Source organism: Peromyscus leucopus, chromosome 20 (genome assembly GCF_004664715.2).
Source record: "Peromyscus leucopus breed LL Stock chromosome 20, UCI_PerLeu_2.1, whole genome shotgun sequence".
Lineage (NCBI taxonomy): Eukaryota > Metazoa > Chordata > Mammalia > Rodentia > Cricetidae > Peromyscus > Peromyscus leucopus.
Window position 1 is genome coordinate 40,178,457 of NC_051080.1, and position 17,458 is coordinate 40,195,914.

The following is a 17,458-nucleotide window of genomic DNA, read 5'->3' on the forward strand; positions in this document are numbered from 1 at the left end:
GCAACCTTATATTTCTTCTGGATCATCAGGACTGAAGTAAAAATGAACTGAAAAATGGCTATTTACATCTTACTGCTATCAATGACACGTAAGGGGTATGAATAGATGGCTCAGCAGCTACAAACACTGGTTTTTTTATCCACAGGGCCTGGCTTTGATTTCTACCACAGAGGAGACAGCTGTCTGTCATTCCAGTCATGGGTTATCTAACAACCTCTTCTGGCCTCCACTGGTACCTGGAATTGAATTGATATACACACTGGCAAACATATACAATCAAAATTAATTTTAATTAAAAGATAACACATATATGAAAAAAATTTTAAAAAATATGTAGTTACATATATGTATCTACACCATATGCATATCTGGGCCCAGGGAGGCCAAAAGAATGCATATCTTCTGCATTTAAGATTACAGGAAGTTCTGAACCATCTGACATCGGTGCTAGGAATCAAAATTGGGTATCTAATAGGATCATCATTACTGAGCCAACTCTCAAGCTACTAAATGTCATTGTAATGCAGATGAAGATACCCCATTACTCTTTCTGTCATCTGTCACTTGAAGGTAATGAAAGCCCCTGCTACATCGTTGAATGATTCAAGGGATTTCTAGTCTTCTGTGAATAGACTCTGAGGGTTATTGTTATTGTTGACCCACTTGTCTTAATGTGAGTTAAGGCAAGAAAAGGTTTTTTTCAGTAGAGATGAGTCCAGCCAGATTACATAAAAAAATTTCCATAATCTAGGTGGGTTTTGTTGTTGTTGTTCCTTTGAATTTTTGGGACAGGATTTCTCTACATAGTGATGGATGTCCTAGAATTCACTATCTTGATCATGTTGGTCTGAAACTCAGAGAGATCCTCCTGTGCTGCATTTACAGGCATGTACCACTATGCCCAGCTGAGATATGATGATAAATATCCTATTTTTGAAACAGAATCAACCAATAATATAAATTTTAAACAGGAACCATCATTTTGATGATCAGTCTACAATGTATTCATTTCAACTGGTAAATCATTTCATGTTCTCAATATTTTGGTTATTTTCTTTGCATTCCTGAATTTAACTTTTTAAATTGTTTTAACTGTGTATACACTTGTGCTATGGTGTTGACATTAAGAGGACAACTTACAGGTGTAATTTACTATTTTGCCCATGGGAGTTCTAACAATCAAATGAAGGTAGTTAAGTTTGGCTGCAAGTGACCTCACTCACCTCATTTCAGTTTAAATATTATTTGTGTATGTGCTGGTATGTGAGTTTGCAATATGCCCAGCCCAGATAGAGAAATAAGAGAAAAACTTGGAAGAGTAATCTGGATCTCCCAGAAATTGAACTCAGATCATCAGGCTTAGCAGCAACCAATTTTACCCAGTGAGACAATTCTCTGGAACAAGTGTTTAACTCTCAAAATAAACTAACACTATCAAAAAAAAAAATGACAACATAAGTATCATTTTCATTTCAAAATAGGATTCATTATTCAAATTGCCCCATGTTCCTCTATCTTTAAATGACTCTATGTTTACAATTTGAATAAAAGAATAGTTTATTGCTGTAATGTTTCTACTAATCATATATGAGGACTGGTGAGACGCCTCGTTAGAAAAAACACTGTCTGCAATGTACAAGGCTGGCAACCTGACTGTGATCAATGGCTTAGGATTTCTATTGCTGTAAAGGGACATTTGACCAAGGCAACTCTTATGAAGAAAACATTTAATTTTGACTGGCTTACAGTTTCAGAGGTTTGACCCATTCTTTTTTGAGAGACATGGAAACATACAGGCAGAAATGGTGCTGGATGAGTGGAGAATTCTACAATTTGATCAGCAAGCAGCAGAAGCAACTGTGTATCACAATGGGCATAGCTTGGAGCATAAGAGATCTCAAAGTCCATCCCCCACAGTGACACACTTCATTCAACAACACCATACCTAAAGCAATAAAGTCACACCTTCAAATAGTGCCACTCCCTAAGGGGACCATTTACTTTCAACTCATGACAATCGCCATATGAAGAGGGCCAAAAGAATCCCCACAAGGTATTCTTCTAGACCCAACATATTTGTCATTGCCTACAAACCCATAATTGTAATACATACACACACAATGGAAATGTTTTTAAAAAAATAAATCCAGAGCTGGGCAGCGGTGGCACACGCCTTTAATCCCAGCACTCAGGAGGCAGAGGCAGGCGGGTCTCTGTGAGTTCGAGAGCAAAGCTATGCAGAGAAACTTTGTCTCAAAAAGTCAAAAAAAAGAAGAAAAAATCCCATTGCCCTTACATTATCTAGAATTGTTGTTGATACTTTTAAGTTTTTCTCCTCAATAAATAATCTTGTGTAATTAAACTAAGTTTGTTGGCTAAAGATCGGAACAAATCCATTATAGTCAGAGTTCTTTAGTATGATCAAATTCTATGATATAAAAGGCTTAAATTAATTAGTCGGTGCAGGATTTACTCTTGGATAATTTCTTTAAGGGTTTCAAAGACTAAGGTGATGGACAAAGACTTTACAACACTGATTACATTCATAGTTACTCTTCAATATGAATTTTTCCATGACTTTGAGGATAACTGTGACATGCAAAAGTTTTATCACATTGTTTATATTCATAGGGTTTTTCTCCAGTATTTCTGGGGTTTTTGTTGTTATTGTTTTAAGATTTATTTATTATATATAGTGTTCTGTCTGCATGTATGGCTGCAGACCAGAAGAGGGCACCAGATCTCATTATAGATGGTTGTGAGCCATCATGTGGTTGCTGGGAATTGAACTCAGGTTCTCTGGAAGAGCAGCTAGTGCTCTTAACCACTGAGGCATCTCTCCAGCCCCAAAATAAGGAGATTGCTTGTGGTTGTGTTTTTTTTTTGTTGTTTTTTTTTTTTTTTTTTTTTTTTTTTTTTTTTTTTTTTTTTTTTTTTGAGGCAGGGTTTCTCTGTGTAGCTTTGCACCTTTCCTGGAACTCACTTGGTAGCCCAGGCTGGCCTCGAACTCTGCCTCCCGCCCAGCTTCTGTTTTTGTTAATTTAACATAATTTCCTTACTGAATCATTGGGAATTTCTCATCATGCACACCAATTCCACTCAACTTCCAGTCCAGCCATATCCTCACTTCATCCCTGCAGCACCCCCAAGCAAATTATTTAAAAAAAACAAATCAAACCAAGCAAAAAACAAAACAAACCACAAAAAAACTTATTTGCTTCTCTATCTTCCCCACCTTTCCAACACCTCTTCATTTGGCCTGAGGACATTGAGATCCTTGGTGTTCACACAGTATATCCTTTTGTACAATCAGCTTTACTTGCAAATGATCATTGCAATGAGTTTTATTCAAGGTCTCTTGTTATACCAGTATAACTTTATCCCTGGATCCTCACAGAAACTCCTCTTGGATATCCAGCAGATGCCCCAAGTCATGGAGATTCTGACGGTATTGTTCCATATAACCAATCCCTTCAGGAGCTCCAGTAGGTCCTAAATGACTCCATGTTAGAGTGTTAGAGTGGGCCAACCCCAGGCCTGGCTGTGGGTCTGCATGGTTGTTGAGCTGGTCAGTCCAGGCACCTAGGGTTTCTTCCCTTAGGCAAAGAGTGGATAGAGCCAACTCTCTTATGCCCAAGTCATCAGGGTAAATCCTCCCTTGCCCATGGTATGGGGTATGGCCATCTCCCCAGAGTACAGGGATGGGGCCAGCTCTTTCAGTACCCAATGAGGGGCAGGAGCTGCTATCCTGAGGCTAGCCAAGGGCAGGGATGGCTCAGTATGGCCTTCTGATTTCATGACAAATGGTTCCTACGGTCCCCTGTGGTGACACATGACACAGGAATCCACACGGAGCCCTGTTGCAGGAGAACCAGAGACCCAGACATTGCCCTCAGCAGGAGCTTGGACCCAAATGGCATCCTGGCTCTGGATGGAAGCATACACCACTCGGATCACGATGGCTCTGGTGGTGGCCTGGCTCCCGCATACCAGTAAGGCCACAGGTTTTGGCCCTGACCCCAGGTTTCCATGTAACCTTTGGTAGCAGGACAGGCCTCGGACTTTAACACAGACCCTAGCTGGGAGAGGAACACAGACCCAGATATGGTTCTTACCAGCAGCTGGGTCTGGATGTCACTACTGTTTTGCATGGCAGTGCAGGTCACTCAGGTTGATAGCCCCAACAGTAATAGGGCCCTAGGACTCTAACACGACAACAAAACTTGGGCATTCACATGATCTTTGATGGTAACAGAACACTGAACATCAACAGACAGTTGATGCAGTAGGGCCATGGACCCAGACATGGCTCTCAGATGCAGCTGTGGCCTAGACATCACCATGGCATAGGGTAGCAATACAGGCTGCTCAGGTCTGCATGGCCCTGGCTTCAACATGGACTCAGGTGGGTGACCAGAATCTGGGAATCAACATGGCCCTTGGTGGCAACAAGGGCCATGGACTTCATCACAGATCCAGGCTGCAGTAGGTCCATGATGCCAGACATAGTCCTTGGCAGCAATCTGGGTGCATATGTCACCATGGCCCCTGGTGGTGGCTCAGGCCACACAGGCAGGAATGGCTTTGGTAGCAGGGCAACCCTCAGACATCAACATGGCCAAAGGTAGTGGCCCAGACCCCAGAAATCAACATGCCCCCGCCCCCCGCCTGGCATCAGGAGCCATGGACATCAACACAGACCCTGGCTGTTATGGGGCCACAGACAGAGACATGGTACTTGGCAGCAGCCTGGGCCCAGATGACACCATGGCCTTGGGTGGTAGCACAGGTCACTCAGATCTGTATGGCCCTCACTGGGGCAAGGTCCTCAGCCTCTAACAAGGTCACAGGTATCAGGTGGCAACAAGAGCCACAGACTTGAACAGACTCCAGCTGTGGTAGGACCACGAACTCTGACATGGCTATTGGCAGCAACCCCCTTCTGGATGTCACCATGGCCCCAGGTGGCAGCACATGGTAGAACAGCCCCTGAACATTGTCTTAGGGTTTTTATTGCTGTGAAGGGGCATCATAACCACAGCAACTTTTATATAAAAAACATTTAATTGGGGTGGCTCACTTACAGTTTCAGAATAAAGTTCACTATTGTGATGAACATGGCAGTGTGCAGGCAGACATGGCACTGAAACTGAGTCCTACATCTTGTAAGCAATAGGAAGTTGACTATGCTCAGTTGACTATTCAGGATACTGAGCATAGGAAACCTTAAAGCCTGCCCCTAAAAAGACAAACTTACTCCAACAAGGCCATACACACTTCAACAAAGCCATATCTCCTAATAGTGCCACTCCCTATGAGATTATGGGGGTCAAATACATTTAAAGAACCACATCTACTCCCTGACCCCCATAAACACTATTATGGCCCCATAACAGTATCATAATGGAAAATGCAGTTAGCCCGACTTCCAAAGTTCCCATATGTGATATGTATATCACAGTCTCATCAATGTTTAGAAATCCAAAGTCTCTTGAGATTCATGAAATCTCTCAACTGTAAAATCAAAATGCAGATCACATCATTCCAGCATATAATGGTACAGGATATACATTACCATTCCAACATGTAGGGAAAGGACCATAGTGAGGAAATACAGGACCAAAGCAAGACCAAAAACCAGATGGCCAAATCCAAACTCTGCATTGAAACACCACCTCCAACTCTGTTCAGCTTTATTGACAGCAACACACTTTACTCTTGGCCTGGTTCCAACTCCTAGTTAGCAGCTCTCCTTGGTGAGTATATCCCATGACTCTGGCATCTCTAACATCTTGGGTTCTCCAAGGAAATCCAGGCTATAGCTTCAGTTACACATAATGGTCTTTCTACTAGGCCTCCATTCTGTGACACTCCTGACACATGCCTGGCCTCAGTGGCATTCTTGAGGCATTGAAACTATTTCCATAACCTACTTCTATCCTTAACTCTAAAGCCTGAACAACATGGACAAAGCTGCCAAGTTCTGCTGCTTGCTGGGGCTGGAACATAGCCCCCACGTTCAACTACATCTTCACCAGTTTTCTGTTTTCCACTTTCACTGCCTAAGCTTGACTGTATTTGAACTTTATACCAGGTTGGCGTCAAACTAAGAGATCTATCAGCCTCTGCCTCCTGAGTGCTGGGATTAAAGGCATCCACCACCAATTTGGCTCTAAGCTTTTCTTTAGTTCCTTTCTACATGTTGGAAACATAGCTGGATAGGATCTTTCCCTGAAATAACCACTCACTTTATTCCATTTCTTGATCTTCAACACAGGACTTAGTACCATTCTACTTTTTGGTGTTCCTTTTCTCCTTAAATTTTACATTTTGTAATTCACCCTGTTCAACTTCTTCCTTTTCATAAATCTTCATAAGAGTTGCCACTAATAACAACATGACAGAATCTATACTATGCCGTTTTGAGATTTCTTCTGCCAATGAAACTAATCCATAATTCTTCAATTTATATTCAGGCACACTCTTCAGGTAAGGGCAAAAGGCAGTAATTTTATTTATTTTGTTTTAGCTTCTGGAGGGCTCTGGGTCAATACCACAGTCACCTTGAGTTTATTTCTAATTGGATTTTTATACACCAGCAAGGGGACAGGCAAAAGACCTGCCCCTTTCAAGATCAAAGTACAAACAAGTGTAGAACTTTCCATAACTGTTTTTCTTTCTTTTATTTATTAAGGAAATTTTTATTCATTTTACATACCAACCACAAATGCCCATCTCTTCCCTTCACATACGCCTCCACCAGCCTTTTCCCACCAACCCATTCCCCCATTCCCTCCTCCAACAAGGTAGGGCCTCCCATAGGGAATCATCAGAGCCTGGTCCATTCAGTACAGGCAGGTCCAAGCCCCTCCCCCTGCATCAAAGCTGTGCAAGGGGGGCACCATAGGCACTGGACTCCAAAAAGCCAGCTCATGCACCAGGGATAGATCCTGATCCCACTGCAAGGGAACCCTTTAGTGGATAAAGCTACACAACTGTCTTGTTTATGCAGAGGGCTTACTTCTGTCCCATGGAGGCTCCACAGTTTTGGTCTAAAGTTCATGAGTTCCAACTAGTTTGATTTGGTTGTCTCTGTATGTTTCTCCATCATGACCTTGATGCCCCTTGCTCAAAGAATCCCTCTTCTCTCTCTTCAACTGGACTCCTGAAGCTTGGACTGATGCTTGGCTGTGGATCTTGGAATCTGTTTTCAGCAGTTACTGGATGAAGACGCTATGATGACAAGGTATTCACTGATCTGATTACTGGAGTAAGCCAGCTCAGGTACCCTCTCCACTATTGATAGTAGTCTAAGATGGGGTCCTCTTTGTGAACTGCTGGGAACTTCCCTAGCACACAGTTTCTCCCTATCTCCATGTCTCCCTCTATCAAGGTTTCTCTTTCATTGCTCTCCTATTCCGTACTATTTCAACTCAACCACCCCATTCCCTTATGTTCTCATCCCCCATACCTTACCCTCTATTGCTCCCCCTCATCCCCAGTTTACTCTTGGAGATCTCATCTATTTCACCTTCTCAGGGTGATCCATTTCTCCCGCTTAGGGTCCTCGTTAGCTGGCTACTCTGAAGCTGTGGGCTGTAGTCAAATTATCCTTTGCTTTACATCTAGTATCCAGTTAAGAGTGAGAACATACCATGTTTTTCCTTCTAAGTCTGGGTTACCTCATTCGGAATATTTTCTAATTCCATCCATTTGCCTGCAAATTTCAAGATGTCATTTTTTTTACTGCTGAGTAGTACTTCATTGTATATATGTGCCACATTTTCTTAATCCATTCTTCAGTTGAGGAGCATGTACGTTGTTTCCGGGTTCTAGCTATAACAAATCATGCTGCTATGAACAAAGTTGAGCATGTATCTTTGGGTATGATTAAGCATTCCTTGGGTATATGCCCCAAGAGTGGTATGGCTGAGTCTTGAGGTAGATAGATTCCCAATTTTCTGAGAAACCACCATACTGATTTCTACAGTGGTTGTACAAGTTTGCACTCCCAACAGTTGTACATTCATTTTCATTGAATTCTAGGAAGTCTTTAATTTCTTTCTTTATTTCTTCCTTGACCCAATAGTGATTCAATTGAGGATTATTCAATTTCCATGAGACTGTAGCCTTTCTGTAGTTTGTGATGTTGCTGAAATCTACCACTCCACTTTTTCGTGTTCCTTCTCTCCTTAAATTTTACATTTTGTAATTTATACTGTTCAGCTTGCTCCTTTTCATTATAAATCTTCCTTAGAGTTACCATTCATAACCACATGACAGAATCTATACTATGCTGTTTTGAGGTTTCTTCTGCAGAAGGAACTAATCCAAATTTCTTTACACTCAGGCAGGCTCTAGATAAAGGCAAAAGCCAGCCATTTTCTTAACCAAAATAATAAAAGAATGGTCGATCTAAGCAACATACTAAAATCTTCTCTTCTTCTTCTTGAGTGAGCCACTCACATTTTATCAAAATCACATTCAGTACCACTGTCTTCTATGTACCTACTAGTTTGGTTCATTAAGTAGTAGTGCTTAAAACATTCCACTGCTTTCCAAACACCAAATTCCTCCAAACAAAATCATGGATCATGGTCAGGCCAATATGGATGTCTTCCCACCAGCTGAGGTCTTAACCCAGTCTGGCCTGTGGGTGGCTTGTATCCATCGGAGCCAAGTGGCATCAGATGGGCCATGGATGTCTTTTTGCCAGGCCAGATCTTGAGAACCCAGGCTGGCCTATGAGTGGCTTGGGACCCCCTGAAATGAGTAGCAAAAGTTGGGCTTGTTTGTCTTCCCCTACTATGAATTTTGTATGCATTTGGAGACCACTGTATTCTGAAAACACTCTACCACATTCATTAGATTCATAGGGTTTCTACTGATTATGAATTATTTTATGTGCTTGGAGACTATTGTAATCTGAAAAGTCTTTCCCACATTAATCACATTCTTAGGTTTTCACTCAAATATGAGTTCTTTTATGAATTTTGAGATGACTCCATTGTGAAAAGGCTTTCCCACATTGCTTACATTCATAGGGTTTCTCTCCAGTATGAGTTCTTTTATGCGATTGGAGACCACTGTGTTTTGCAAAGGCTTTCCCACATTCATTACATTGATAGGGTTTCTCTCCAGTATGAGTTCTTTTATGTGTTTGGAGACTATTGTGGTGTGAAAAGGCTTTCCCACATTGATCACATTCATACGGTTTCACTCCAGTATGAGTTCTGTCATGTATTTTAAGAGCACTGCAATTTGCAAAAGTTTTATAACATTGCTTGCATTCATAGGGTTTTTCTCCAGTATGGGTTCTTTTATGAATTTGGAGATGACTCCGTTGTGAAAAGGCTTTCCCACATTGCTTACATTCATAGGGTTTCTCTCCAGTATGAGTTCTTTCATGTAATTTAACATAACTGTAATCTGCAAAAGCTTTTCCACAATGATTACATTGATAGGGTTTCTCTCCAGTATGAGTTCTTTTATGTGTTTGGAGACTACCATGTTTTGAAAAGGCTTTACCACATTGTTTACATTCATAGGGTTTCACTCCAGTATGAATTATTGCATGTCTTCTAAGATGAGTGTAATCTGTAAAAGCTTTTTCACATTGATTACATTGATAGGGTTTCTCTCCAGTATGGATTCTTTTATGAATGTTGAGATGACTCTGTTGTGAAAAGGCTTTTCCACAATGATTACATGAATAGGGTTTCTCTCCAGTGTGGCACCTTTTATGAATGTTGAGATGACTTCGATTTGCAAAGGCTTTTCCACATTGATTACATTCATAGGGTTTCTCTCCAGTATGTCTTCTTTCATGGTTATGGAGATAACATCGATGGGAAAAGGCTTTACCACATTGCTTACATTCATAGGGTCTCTCTTCAGTACGACTTCTTTTATGCCTGGGAAGATAATTCGCACACGTAAATGTTTTACCATATTGATTAAGTTAATGAATGCTTTTATCAATATGACTTAATTTTACAGTTTGGTCTAATGGTAAAGAGGAGTCATATCTTAATGTTTTACCATGTTGTTTACATTCATAGGGCTCTTTGTAATAATGGGTTCTTTTGTGTGTTTGAAGATACCTGTGATGGTCAGAGCATTAGTACACCGCTCATATTTTTGGCATTTTCCTATGAGCTTTTTCATGTTAATTGGAGAGAATTGGAAGAGCCCAGAGCTACACACTGATTACATTCATACCATTCTCCTATACTATGAGTCACACTACATTTGCAATGTGAATCAGAACAAACAGAAGCATTTCCACTTTTTTTTATTCACAGGGTTTTATGTGGTATGAGTTTGTTGATATATTTCAGATGAAGTTTACCACATTCAGAAAGCCTACTCAAAGTGGGGACTTACTACATATCTTCTAATTGTTCTAGGAGAAAGGTACATTGTATTCTTTCCATATCCTTTATGCAACTTGGTTAAAGAGTGGCATATATTATACCAATAAAGAAAAAATACTAAAGGTTTCCATAATGCACCCACAGTTTAATTTTTTGTTCATCATAGAGATATGGTATTAAAATTTCTTGGCAACCTTAACTCTCATAAACTGCCACTCTCACTATATTTTGCTAACTCACCACCACAAATACCTGAGTAACACTACCTTTACTATAGACTATATGCTTATTAGAAGGCTTCAGACATACACTTATTGCCTAATCGACAGGTATGCCTTTTGCTATATCCCACTGGTATGGAACTAAATGGATTGACAGATCTACAGCCTAGCACTCATGGAGCTATGAGTAAAATGACGATATCTGTTAAAGCATTGTTTCCTTATCTTCTTTCTTAGAAAAATGCTTTTCAAACAGAGAGATCAGCTACCTGACATTGAGGTACATCATGTTGTAAGAATTTAATAGTCATCAACACACTTAAAGCTGTGCTTATTTTCACTGTTGCTTTTCCTTAAAACTTCCAAGGCACATTAAAGTTCTTGTGAGTATTAGCTTGCACATGAAAATTACCTTCCACGTCTTCGAAATCTTTGACAATGTTCTTCGATATTATGGTCTTCCCATTTGTAGCCTATAATATAGTATCAGAAAATGCACAATGTATTACTGGAAATTATGCAAGATTTAAGTTACTATATTCATTGACCCTAAAAACCATGCCTGATTTATTCACCACATTCTGCAGCATTTTCAATCAAAATTAAAGAGGAGCATCAATAACGAAAAAACAGTTGTCTCCTTATTTTAAATGTTGAAGGGAAATTCAGTCTTACCTATAGCAGTAAGGTTACTGTAGGTTTCCAGCATCACATCTTTGTAGAGTCTCTTCTGGGAAGCATCCAGCAAAGCCCACTCTTTGCAAGTAAAGTTGATATGCACGTCATCATAGGTCAATGAATTCTGAAATATCCCATATATGTGTGCAACAGAAAGCATGATATTGATCACAATGTGAATATATACATCTTTGACAATATAACATATTCATATAATTCTGGTGTTTCACAGACTCATTCCTTGATGGAGAAATTCTAATATAATCACCAAGTCATTTTAGAAGGAAACTCAAAAGGAGGTTCACATGTGTCATTTCTTAGCTCTTTGAATAGGATTTATCCTTCTAGGAAAAATGACTATTAACAGATATAAAGAGACAAGCAACAAATCAACAATACTAAGTACACATTGGAGAAATTGAAGGAACAATTACTAACTACAAAAAAAAATAGGGAAAACATGGTATATTGTCCCATGTCTTTAATACTACCACACAAGAAGGTGAATCTCATTGAGTTAGAGGACAGTCTGCTCTATGAAATAAATTCCAAGAAGGTACATATTTGGACCATGCCCTACCCCTTCAAAAGACCTAAATCAACAAACAAAAGAGAGGATCTCATTGAAGTTCCTACAAAGAGACATGCATTCATTATGGTTCTGAATTCATTTTCCGAAAACTGGAATGTCATAGTTTGAATTGTAAGATTAATAAGATTTTACTAAAAGGGAATGCATGTTTAAATTCATTAGAGATGGATAGATGAAAACATAAGCATTGTAAAGGGAGATCATGAAAAAAAGAAAAAATAGGGTAGGATAGTTGGTGCAGCAGTGAACAGCACTTTCTGGTCTTGTAGAGATGTGTTCAATTTCCAATACTTATATGAGGGCTCACAACTATCAATAACACCAAGTTCAGGTTTTCTGGGATGATGTTCTGACTACTGGGTTCACCAGGCACACATGTGGTACATATCCATATAGACGGGCAAAATATTCATATTTGTTCAAAAATTTCAAAACATACACAAAAGGTAGTAAGAATGTCACACCCCTGCATTCCAATGACTCAAGAACCTAAAACAGTATTAGTGTCATGTATATAAGCCATCCAAGGAGATAGCCTCTGCCATAGTTTTTAATTCAAGACATGTGAAGTTCAGCACAACAGAGTATGTTTTACATGTACAAAAACCTACATTCCAGGTTTACCAGCCAATAATATAAAACTTAGAAACCTGGGCATGTTACCCCACACCTGAAATGTCAGTGCCTAAAAGGCAGAGTGAGGCAGATCTCTGATTTTGAAACCAGCCTAGTCTCAAAAACTATTTTAAGAACACCCAGTGCTATACAGAGAAACCTTGTCTTCTAAAACAAAACAACAAAATAAATAGATAAAAATGGGCAACAAAAATGGCTTACAGATGAAAAGCATTTTCTTCTAGCCTATGTTATTTAAGGATAGAGTCAACTTGGTAGTGAATACATGACAGCATGAGGAGCTGGTTGATCAATTTCAACCACAAGAAAGAAGACACAAAGAACAGAAAATGGGGTGAGGCTATAGACCCTCAAATCACATCCCAAACGAGGAGGAACTTCCTTTAGAAAAGCACCTCCTTGCCGGGCGGTGGTGGCGCACGCCCCCCCCCCCCCCCCCCCCCCCAGGTTTTTCAAGACAGGATTTCTCTGTGTAGCTTTGCACCTTTCCTGGGACTCACTTGGTAGCCCAGGCTGGCCTCGAACTCACAGAGATCCGCCTGCCTCTGCCTCCCGAGTGCTGGGATTAAAGGCATGCGCCACCACCGCCTGGCTGTAATCACTTTCTGACACAATTTTTTTCACACTTCTAAGGTGTTTTAGTTGCTGCTTAATAGCTTGAAGATGAGAAAGGCTGCTTTAATCATCTCTTCATTGGCTAGATAATCAGCCAGATTACTAAGAATATATCATTTTATACAAGCCGAATAGTCTGCTTTAGACTTTGTGGGCTAGTGAGACACTGGGAAGTCATAGCAAGGCCTAAACTGCAGGTTGAGATGAAGGAAGATGCAACCATCACTGGACAGATAGGTCCAAAGTGACTTAGGAAAGGAGGAAATGTTTCCCAGGACATGAGACAGTCTTTCCCAACACGGCTCTCTGCTTAGATTTATTTTGCATCCTGCCATCCCAATCTGGACTCATATAACTTCTCTGTATGTACAGGTGCACATGCTCCTTTGCTGATCAATATGTGGATTAGAAAATTAAAAAACAACACCCCTCCCCCCGGAAAAAAAAAGCAGGTATTAGGACAATAGGGAAAAACACAAAGACAAATTATACTTCCTTTTAAATGTTCCTTTAAGAACTAGGTACATGAGCTGGGCGGTGGTGGTGCACGCCTTTAATCCCAGCACTCGGGAGGCAGAGCCAGGCAGATCTCTGAGTTCAAGGCCAGCCTGGGCTACCAAGTGAGTTCCAGGAAAGGCGCAAAGCTACACAGAGAAACCCTGTCTCGAAAAAAAAAAAAAAAAGAACTAGGTACAGAGCTAGGCTAGTGTGCATGTCTAATCTTAGCACTCAAGAGGCAGGACAGCCAGGGCCACATAGACTTTCAAAAACACCAAAAAGCAAAACAACAGAAAAACCAACTAGGTAGTAAGCAACAAAGAGTTTTCAGCTCATACACTAATTTACAAATACAAATGAGTCACTGCTGCTGTATTGTGTGAGGTTCTTTGGTGGAGGTAAGAGCTGGGACTGCTGTGGTCACTGCATGAGGAGGAATATCTGCTGTGGGAATCCACAGAGACCAGATGGAAGAATAGGGATGTTTTCTATTACATTTAAAGTTCATAAAACAATCAAAATGCACAGGTGCATTTGCATTCCTTTGACCCACCCACCCACCCCCCCAAAAAAAAAACAAAACAAAACAAAAAAACACATACTGTCCTTTTAAAAATAATCCTAAGAGATCTTAAAGCCATATAGTCTCAACATCGTAATGTACACTTGTAATAAAAATCCCATTATGCCGGGCGTTGGTGGCGCACGCCTTTAATTCCAGCACTCGGGAGGCAGAGCCAGGCGGATCTCTGTGAGTTCGAGCAGCCTGGCTACAAGTGAGTCCAGGAAAGGCAAAACACAGAAAACCCTTCGAAAAAAAAAAAAAAAAAAAAAAAAAAAAATCCCATTACTTGGGAAACAGATGGCAGGATTTGAGTTCAAGATCAGCTGGGTTGTATAGTGAGACTCTGGAAAAACAATATCTTAAAAGTTGTGCTAAAATATTAGCTAATTTATTATTTACTAAATTTTCAGAAAACTTTGATCATCAATTATATTATATTTTGAAACTTATTCTTAAAGTTCTCAACACTTCTCTAATGAATTAGAGCCTTCCTAAAATGTTTTTGCTTGTGCAACTTGAAGGTACAGTGCACTGGAGAAGATTTATCCATTTTGTACCCTCACCAAATCTTTCTGGATAACAACATCTTGCAAGTTTATGGAATTTACTGCTAAGCTATGTATTGATGCAATGAAATCTAACATATGCTGTTATTTAGTTTGGGTATTTTATTACTTCAGTCACTTCTGACCATATTTCCTTTTATATGATTGCTCACTCTTTAAACACACCAGATGATTGTACATGGAACACTTAATAAAATTCATATGTGTTAAAATATAAGTGTTTTCATTTATTTGTCCTAATTTGTTTAAATTTTGGTTATATGGGTATTGGTAGAAAACACATAGCATGAGCCAGTGAGACAGTTTAGTAGGTAAAGGTTCTTGCCACCAAGTTTGACAATCTGAGTTCAGTCTCCAGAACCCACATGGTAGAAGGAAAGAACTGACTACTGTCCATGCTCATACATTCATACCTACATGCAAACACATAAGTGTAAAATATAGAAATTCTGATCTTAAAAAAATCCCATATCTGTAAGGACATTTCCAGAGAAGTTGAACTGAGACCAGCTCTGAAATTGGGTGGCACCATCCTATGGCCTAAGATCCAAGGATAAATAAAAAGGAAAAAAGGAGAAAGCAGCTGGGTGTTAGCATTCATCTACCCTTGCTTCTTGACTGTGGGAGCAATATGACCAACTTTGTTAAATTCCTGCCATATTGGGTTGATTATATGCCCTCAGACCAATGATTCTCTGTTGGGAGCCCTGCGGTCTAGTTTTGGACCAGTATGTGAGTGCTTGTCCAACAGGTCCAGATGAGGTAAAAGCCCACAGGGACAGTCTTACTCGCAAGGACCAGTGGACTTCAGGATACTGCTGGGACCATGCGGCCTGCATTCTCTCTTATCTCTTGTGATATTGATGATTCTCTTGGTGGATTTAGTGTCATTTTGTCAATCTTGCATGGAACAGATGTGATCATTCCTGGAAACCCAATTTTTCTCCAATATTTTCCCCTAAAATTCTTTGGGAGCTGATGCTTCTCAGGTTTCTTGTCTGGGGAAGCCAGCTGTCTGAAAGAGCCTGGGAGCTGTTCTGATTCAGAGCTGACAAGATCGGAGGCAGATCACCTGTATTTCTGTAAATATGTTTTGAATGATATTGTTGTTCTTGAAAATGTGTGCCTATGTCAATTACCTTTTAGTTTTGTAAAGACAGGATGTACCCAACTCGATATTTGGCCAAGCCAGCAAAATGATAACTGTTGTTTTGGGTTTAAAGATGTTTTGATGTTAAAGTTGGCCGCCGGCAATGGGGGTGCACGCCTTTTCTTTTCTTTTTTTTTCAGAGCTGAGGACCGAACCCAGGGCCTTGCACTTGCTAGGCAAGTGCTCTACCACTGAGCTAAATCCCTAACCCTAAAATCCCTTTCTTAAAATGAACTCAACAATCCCAGTTTAACAACAGCAGAGGTCCCTATAAACAACTGGTTTGTTACAATACAGCAGTGTCTCTGACTCTTTCATCTTTGCACAGAACTGCTATTTTTGTCTGGCCATTCTCAAGTCTCACTAAATAAAAGGGCACACTTGAGGCAGAAATGGGTGTGCAAGCCTGTAATAGCAGCAACACACTGGAGACAGAGGCAATAAGACCACTGTCAATTTGAGGAAAGCCTTGCTATATATTCTCCCCCCCCCTCTCTCTCTCACACACACACACACACACACACACACACAGAGTTAAATATAATTTTGTTTTGTTGTTTGTGACAGGATCTCATTAGACAGCTCCAGTTGGCCTGGAACTCTCTATGTATACTTTAATTTATAATGTATACTAAAACTCATTATTCAAAGTATAAAGGTTTTCTAAACAAAAGGGAACTTCCAGCAATATTCTTTATATTTATTAATATTTGAAGAAAACTGGAAGTGAGAGAAATTTATACAGTTTACACTACTATGTTGTTTACCTTCATCCTATCATTCTATGAAACCAGTATCTTTTCTTAAACTTTCTATTTTATAAACATTTCAATTACTTTGTAAATTAAGCTGTTTGCATTTTGTTTTACTGCTAAGACCCTAACTAACTATAGAAGCTGAAACAATGCCTATTAAAGTAAATATTCTAGCTACTAACAACCCAGTAAATTTTTAAGGTTTTTTCAAAAGTAGAAAATTTCCAAGGATTACATTAAAATTTTAGGAAGATCAATTATTTTTCTTATTTTACTGGGGTCCAAAAGAGAAAAGGAAGTTGTTGAAACAGTTATACTATCATTTGTTGTGCTATCAACACATTGAGTTAAATAGTAGTCACTTAACCTCTTGGTCCAATGAGAGCTGGTAGATAGGGGTTGCAGGCAGATGGGTATTGGTGTAGGGCATGGGGTCTTGTTGCAGGATCTGATGGTGGGTTTTTGTGGGGGAGCCTGGCCTCAGGAGTTTTCCCTGCTGGCTAGCAACTGGGGCTGATTTCTGTTGAACATTTTTATGTGTTTGTCAGCCAGTTGTGTTTTATATTCTAAGCATTCTCTATTTAGCTCCGTGTCTCATGATTAGTATTTAAAATATGAATACATATCAACTCCCTTCCCCTTCCTTTCTTTCTCCAATCACCTCATGCCCCTCACAGACTCCATCTTAAATTCATTGCCTCTTTTGTTATTATTATTGATATATATTTATTAAGTATGCACATAAATATTTAAATATAACCTGTTGAGTCCAGTTGGTGCTTTGTATGATTTCATGGCAGACTACT

The 17,458-nt window shown here is 39.8% G+C and overlaps 1 protein-coding gene across 1 annotated transcript in view; it reads right to left on the bottom strand.

Moving 5' to 3' along the window:
* Positions 1–8,828: 8,828 nt before the first annotated feature.
* LOC114709800 (zinc finger protein 431-like) overlaps positions 8,829–17,458 on the bottom strand; it is a 42,666-nt gene continuing 34,036 nt past the window's right edge. Inside the window, exons 2-4 of the mRNA XM_037197720.1 lie at positions 11,273–11,399; positions 11,010–11,070; positions 8,829–9,914 (exon numbers count right to left, since the gene is read on the bottom strand). Coding sequence (XP_037053615.1) covers positions 8,969–9,914; positions 11,010–11,070; positions 11,273–11,399 — 1,134 coding nt within the window. The 3' untranslated portion in view covers positions 8,829–8,968. The remainder of the gene's footprint in view (positions 9,915–11,009; positions 11,071–11,272; positions 11,400–17,458) is intronic.